General features: G+C 35.0%; 1 protein-coding gene across 1 annotated transcript; it reads right to left on the bottom strand.

The window, feature by feature from the left end:
• Positions 1-205: 205 nt before the first annotated feature.
• LOC139843815 (uncharacterized) lies at positions 206-3614 on the bottom strand. Its single transcript, XM_071833971.1, has 3 exons — positions 3354-3614; positions 2082-2410; positions 206-1919 (listed from the first exon to the last, which is right to left on the bottom strand). Exons 1-3 carry the CDS (start codon positions 3541-3543, stop codon positions 417-419), a joined length of 2022 nt encoding a protein of 673 aa, XP_071690072.1. The 5' UTR covers positions 3544-3614; the 3' UTR covers positions 206-416.
• Positions 3615-7509: the final 3895 nt, after the last annotated feature.

A 7509-nucleotide genomic window follows, 5' to 3' on the forward strand; every position in this document is an offset into this window, starting at 1 on the left:
TTTTTACTCTTAGATTTTGAGTTGGTCATTTTGACAAAGTCTGTAATTTTTTTTACAACGCCAACCTTAATTCAGAAGTGGCAAAACGGCCGGGTCAATCACAGTACCATAAACAACTCTGGATACAACAGTTTGGAAGACTTCTACATTGAGAAAATTAGATTACACATCGAACACGATTTATATTTTTTCTTTGTAGCTCTATATCACTTTATTTTCTTTAGATTTATAAATTATAGATTAAACATAACTCGAAATAACCCACTTATATAAGTATACATGTCACAATCAATCACCTCGGCTAAACATTGTTTTACTCCAAACCAACGTAGCATAAGTGCACTATAAATAATTAATACTCGTAGCTATATGTACAGCAGGAACCATTTATTATTTTATTTATTACCAAAAGAGCATCAAATGAGACTCGGAAAAGAAATTTCCTGGGTGACGCCCACAAGATCCTGCTGCTGCAACTCTTCCACTACATCATCACCATCGAAATCCACCAATAAATTGTCTCCACTTGTCGCTTCCTCATTCGATTGTGGGGTAACCAATACACCTTCACTAGTAACACAATCATCCGAGTTGGATAAAAGTGCTTCAAGATTGGACCCGAGACAACCATTTTCCAAAGAAGCAAACTTCACCTCAAGAATAGGAGACTCGAAATCGAGAATAGTTTCAGACTCGTCAGGGAAATATTTAAGAACGTCGGTCGTGTCAAAAGTTAACATATCGACCGCTTTATTAGTGTCTTGCATAACAAGTTGAGCATCAGTTATATATCTGTCATGATTTAAACTGTCTGAGGGACCCACATCTTCTTCATCAGCTACTTCAAATGTTCCTTCTGTCCGAAAAATATCATCCGGATTCTCTTTATAAACATCACAAGAAGTTGAAGCCGAGGCTTCACTCTCGCAGCTTGATCCTAGAGGTGTATCTATAGAAACTCCGGTACCTTTTGTACAATCTTCTTCGGGAGATTCAAGGGGTACAGGTGTCGGACTCTCATTAGATTTCGCAAAAGATGAAAATCCGGCTAATGCTGCAGACAAAGCATCATCAATTGAAATCGTTTTCTTTGGTGTTACGTTCTTTGGTGATTCTACAACGCTATTTTCTTCGTCTTTTTCATCGCAACATGGAGACTCAAGAACAGAGTCCTCGGGTGGTTTATACGTTTCACTTGAAAAAGATTCAGTCTTTTCTGATTCAGATTCAACACAAAGTTGAGAATAGTTTATTTGGTTCGTTTCGAGTGTTGGGCAAGAATATGACCCCGAGAATTGTGAGTTTTTAGCAAGTAAATCTACCTGCTGTTCTACACGTTCGAGTCTTGCTTGCATGTTGTTTACTGGTTTCAACATATTCTCTTCAAACCTCATAAACATATCTTCGATCCTACTCACGCGTGAGACAAGTTGTTCAAGTAAAACTTCAGTACGATTAGACGAAATATCATTTCGCATCGTTGAATCACATACTTTATCTTCCTCTGGAACTGGAACTGGAACTGAGAATTGGGATCGAGTCAAAGCAGCTTTGGACTCGGTCTCTTTCACAAATTTCTCATCTTGCTGATTAACAAGATGAAAACGGTTATTGGAAGTGGTGGGTTCTGAAACGGTTTGACTCAGTTTCTCAACATGTGGACTAGTTTGATTGTGCAACTGAGCGGATCTGGATTTGGTTACCCCTAAAAGTGTTGGAACTAGCATATTCATAAGTGAACTAGCTGAGCTTTCTGTATTGACTGTGGGACCCACTGAGTCATCGGTGTCAATACAGTCAGCAAACACGTACACTTCATCAACGTATACACAGCCTTTAGTTTTAAGTGATAGCAAACGTAGAGTGAGTGACATACACGGCTCTGAATCATCGATTTCTGCTGTAGCCTCATAATAATCCTGTATGTATATAATTGAACCAATGTTGAAATCTTTCTTTTTTTTTAAAACAGAAAAGTAAAAGTAAATGTGACGATATGTAATCAGATTGGAACAAAAATTTAAAGCATAAAGGTTGTAACATTTCAAAAGTTTCTACTTTTTCAAAGTTTTAGTTTGTACCTGGTGGTTTATGATGTTTTTGGAAGTCTGGGTTGGCAAATATGTATTTCCTTTATCTGGTTGACCAACAGGAAGTTTAACTTCCACCCAATCATCTTCATTATTGCAAATTTTATTTTCATCAGCCACCCTTGACTTTGGTAATATGTCATTCGGACCCTCTGAGTTTTCGGATATGGTTTCATTGTCCTCTAAAGAAGCAGCACTACAACGGACAGTACAGAGATACTCGTTATCGCTCTGCAATGATGGTGCATAATATATTTCATATACACGTGCTGTACTTCTGATATACACCTGACGAATCTCATGCTTTTGAGTAAAATTTACTGCAACAAAAATGAAAATAAAAATCAGAATAAGATATGAAGGTTTCAGAACAAAAAGAAGCATAACGTATGAATAAAAAAAAAACGACAGGAATGAGAAAAAGAAACTGCAATATGTCACAAAAACAAGAGTGATGATTATATATATGAAAAAGATTAATAATTAGTTCAAAGAATAATAAAAAGGGTGCATAATAAGTAATAACTATTTACACAATGAGTTATAATAATGATCATTATATTGAAATGTATGACAATGGTGAAGTCATTTTGAGGCAATAGCAGTGACCCAATACGTGACCCAATACGCACAGTGGCAAAAAGTAAGTTAGCCACTTTCATATAGAGCTAATGAAAATAACAACACCCTAACTATACTTGGTCTAGAAGATACGTAGCACCATTTTGTTTGGTAGACCATAGACGGTTCTAATAAAACCCATATTTGAGGTTATTTGTTACCATATCAGTATGACACAGCTTCCTTTGACCACAGAAACTATGACCAAATCAAAATTAAAGATCGTAACCCAAATACAGGCGTGCAGATAAGCATATGAGTATATACACATTCAGAACATGGAACATAACATATCAGAATATGGATGGAAGCATATGAGTTATATACAGATACTACTCTGCTTGGTCCAATATGGTTTATATTTGTTTTGAGCCTGATTTAAGACTAAAAAGTGTCTCAATTAGTAAAAATTCAAAGCAACAATCGTATATTTTAGAAGTCACGAACAATCTTATTATTTACAGTACTTTTTATACCAAATTATTGTCATTAATTCGATCCAGAAACAAAAACCCTAAATAATAGAATTAGAAACTAAAATAGAACATTCTATATACATTCTCAGCATACATAGGCACGCATCTGACATACAAAATATTGAATCAAGCAAATTAAGGATTAAATGAATGAGAAACAACTTACGTTTGATCTCGCAAGGTTCGAAATCAGATGATGAAGGTGAAGGTGAAGGTGGTGAGAGAAGGAGTGGTGGTTTGGGGCGGGTAGATTCGGGTGATTCGATGGGATAATCGAATGACTCAAATGACACAGTTGAGTCTAAAGAGCCGTGTGATACGCTCCAGTTCGTTTCGAAGCTCGACGGACAAGTCATAGTAGTGGATGTGAAGCCGAGACGTTAATGGTGAAATGGTGATCTGGTTATGGTAGCTCTATGTTTAGTTTTTTAGCTTATGGGTCAGGGATCCGAGTAGGGATGGCAAAAATCAGGTACCCGATGTTAAACCCGAAACCCGATATTACTGGACCGGGTTTGGACCGGGTAAATGGGTCTCGGTCGGATATGGGGATATTTTTTAATTCTTTCGCGGATCCAGGTCTGATCTGTATATGGTTTTAGACACAAACCCGATTACTCGGCCCGTATACCCGAAAAAAGACCTGAATACATATACCCGACCCGTATACCCGATTACCCGGTCCGTATACTCAATTACCCGGACCGTATACCCGAAAAAATACTTGAATGCCTGTGGGAATAGTTCGTAAGTAAATGTGGACCAGAATACCCGTGGGGAAACCCGTTTACCCGCTAGTTAGTAACTAAATAGGGACCCGACAGGTTCGGGTTCGGGTTCGGGTTTGGGACAGGTTTTTCTAATCGGGCTCGAGTCTAAGATTACCTTAACCCGGTCCGATATCATCCCTAAATCCGACGCGTATCCGTTAATATATAGAATGCTTAATCCAATGGATATCAATATCAATGAATAATTTTTTAATTTAAATAATTAAAATATATGTGAAATATATTGACATAGATTTATATATAAATATAGATATGAGATTATCCGATTCATATCCGATCTAATGTCATTCTCAATTTACAAGTATCTATAGTGAATATTAAATCTCTAAAATGATGATGTCATAAATAAACATTTTTAAGCATAAAAATAATGCAAAATAAAAAAGAAAAATTTTAAAACATCTTTGATGATGTCATTATTTTATATTAAATTTAATTAAAAAATAATACGAATTTTTTTATAAAAGGAAATACTAATCTTTAACAGAACACCAACATATTTACAGATTTTAAAGTATATTTTACAACATTTATTTATATAATAATTGTATTTTAATTTTCTAAAAAAAATTTCAAAGACATTTATTATTACTAATAATTATTATTGAAAATATAAATACTCAACTTCGAACAAACTTTATTATTAGTATTTATTTTTATTATAGTAATTATCATTATAATTATTATATTATTAATATTCAAATATGGATTCTCTTTACGAGATTATTTACGTTATATATGTATGCGAAAGTACATGTCACCATATATTTGTAAAAACAACGACAAGTTTCTTAGTCGAACGAGTCATTAAAATATGACTTTAGCATTTACATTTAGTTAATACCTAAAACATGTCATTAAATTGTTTCGTTTAAACAAACCCGTAATTTTACGGGTCATTTCACAAGTCTTTCCAATAAGTTAGAAGATGGTAAGCGTTGTTTACGTGCAAAATTTGATCACAAAATCAATCAAGGTAGTTGAATATTGAATTGAATTGAATAGATAAATAAATTAAAAATTATATGCTATGTTAAATACTCTTAATATATAATTATATATTTTTATTTTATTTTATTTTATATTATATTATATTTTTACCTAACCATTATTATATGGCTCCTTTTAGGAGTGTTCTATTTATCCAAATTCGAAATCTCGAGTCAAAGTTAAAAATATAAGTAATAGTAGGAAAGGAGATCATAAAAATTCAAGATATTTTTGAAAGACAGATTTACAAGTGCGATGAGGAGATGTAGATTTTAAGACCTGGTTGTAAGTCAATTCTATAAATCTATCATTTCTTCTTTGGGTCAAACCTGAATGTTGCGACTTATGCATTACTTAATAGAGGTACAAGGCTTACAAAAATAACAAAAAAACACAATATGCATCACTTCCAATTGAAAAACAAGTTTTAGTCACTATGCAGTTTTTTTTATAACGGCAAACTCACGCACCCTATATAATTTTACATGAATGATGTCCTAAACAGGACTCGAACCCATGACCTCAGGGTCATAAGGGCTCCTCGATACCGGTAGCGGCTAGGCCAAAGGCCCTTTAGTCATTTATGTAGCTGTAAATGAATTCTGTGATTGAAGCTTCAGAAATAAACTTCAACGCTGCAACTTAAAGCTGATTTCAGCAAACACACTCTTTATATGTACTTTAAGAATTACAACAGTAAATTGTGACCATATGAGTGGGGGTGAGCATTAGTACCCGGAATACCGATACTGTATTCATACCGTACCGGTACCATACCGAATAGGTACCAACCAAATATATGCGGTACGGTATTCGGTATTTAATTTTATGTAAATTTGGTATGCGGTACTAAGCGGTACGGTACCGGTATTTACCGGGTTTGTATCGGGCCCGATATCATAAAAGATTATTTTTGTGTCGTGATTCTGCCGTAAAAAAATATCCCTACTTAAAAAGTTATAATTGCTATGTTGAATAAGAAGCTTGATTCAACTCTTCAAGATATGAATGAAAGTAAAAATAGCAAGAAAGAATCGGTAACTTTTCTCTACTCTTTATATGTTTATAGTATTTTATATATTTGTTTGGATATATAAGCCTACTAACATTATGGAAATTGTTGAAAATAGGAGGTTATGTATATTATTTGTGGAAGAGAGGATTGATGATTTAGATGTTTGATTGATCTTGAAAGCTTTGTTTATTGCTTATTGAATTTGCTTGATTACAAATGAGGAGTGAAACCCTCTATTTATACTACACAATGGAACACTCTAGAACACTTCATCAACTAATATCTAGATATTTGCTAAGTATCTTCTAGACTTAGATATTTTTACATGATTATTCTACACACATTGACTACTACACATTACATGAAGTTTCTAGATATTGGACTACAATCATGATCCATATACTTTTATTCTTGCAAGCCCATATCCAAAACAAATAGCCCAAATCAAGTTTAATTTCTAACAGCCCCCCTTAAACTTGATTTAGTTACTCCGAGCATATTTCGTAGTCTCTGAAATGTCTCGTGTTTTAGAGGCTTTGTGAAAATATCAGCAACTTGGTCAAATGACTTCGTGTACTTTATTTTCACCTCTTTATTTGTAACACACTCCCTGATGAAATGGTATTTCGTATCGATGTGCTTGCTTCGATCATGGAAGACTGGATTCTTTGCTAGAGCAATCGCAGATTTTTTTATCCACGTATATCTCCGTAGCTTCCTTTTGGAAAAACTTAAGCTCATTTAGTAACTTCCTGAGCCATATTGCATGACAGGTGCACGATGTTGCTGCTACAAACTCGGCTTCACACGTTGACAGAGTCACAATGGGTTGCTTCTTCGAGCTCCATGTGAACGCCGTATCTCCCATATAGAACATGAAACCACTCGTACTCTTACGATCATCTATGTCTCCAGCCCAATCACTATCACTGTATCCAACTAGCTTGAAGTGATCAGAAGGCGAATAAAATAGGCCATAGTTAATCGTACCTTTGATGTAGCGAAGTATCCTCTTGGCCGCCTTCAAGTGATTTATTGTAGGTGCTTCCATGTATCGACTTACTAGTCCAACTCCGTAGAGAATATATGGCCTCGTGCAGGTTAGGTACCTCAGACTTTCAACCAAACTCTTGTTTTGTGTTGGGTCCACCAAGTATCCTTCATCATCTTTTGACAATTTTAAGATTGCAATCCACCGGTGTGTTCATTGACTTGCAGTCATTCATCTTAAACTTCTTGAGCACCTCATTCGCATAACCTTCTTGGGATATGAATATTCCTTCTTTCTTTTGTTTCACCTCAATCCCAAGATAGTAAGCCATAAGTCCAATGTCGGTCATCTCGAACTCCCGAACCATTGCTTTCTTGAACTCCTCAAACATTTTGGGATTACTACCGGTGAATATCAAGTCATCCACGTATAGGCACACAATCATAACATCTCCATCATTGCTAACTTTGGTGTAGAGGGCATGCTCATGGGGGCATTTTGTAAAGTCATTCTGCTGGAAATACTTGTCTATCCT

Source organism: Rutidosis leptorrhynchoides, chromosome 4 (assembly GCF_046630445.1).
Source record: "Rutidosis leptorrhynchoides isolate AG116_Rl617_1_P2 chromosome 4, CSIRO_AGI_Rlap_v1, whole genome shotgun sequence".
Lineage (NCBI taxonomy): Eukaryota > Viridiplantae > Streptophyta > Magnoliopsida > Asterales > Asteraceae > Rutidosis > Rutidosis leptorrhynchoides.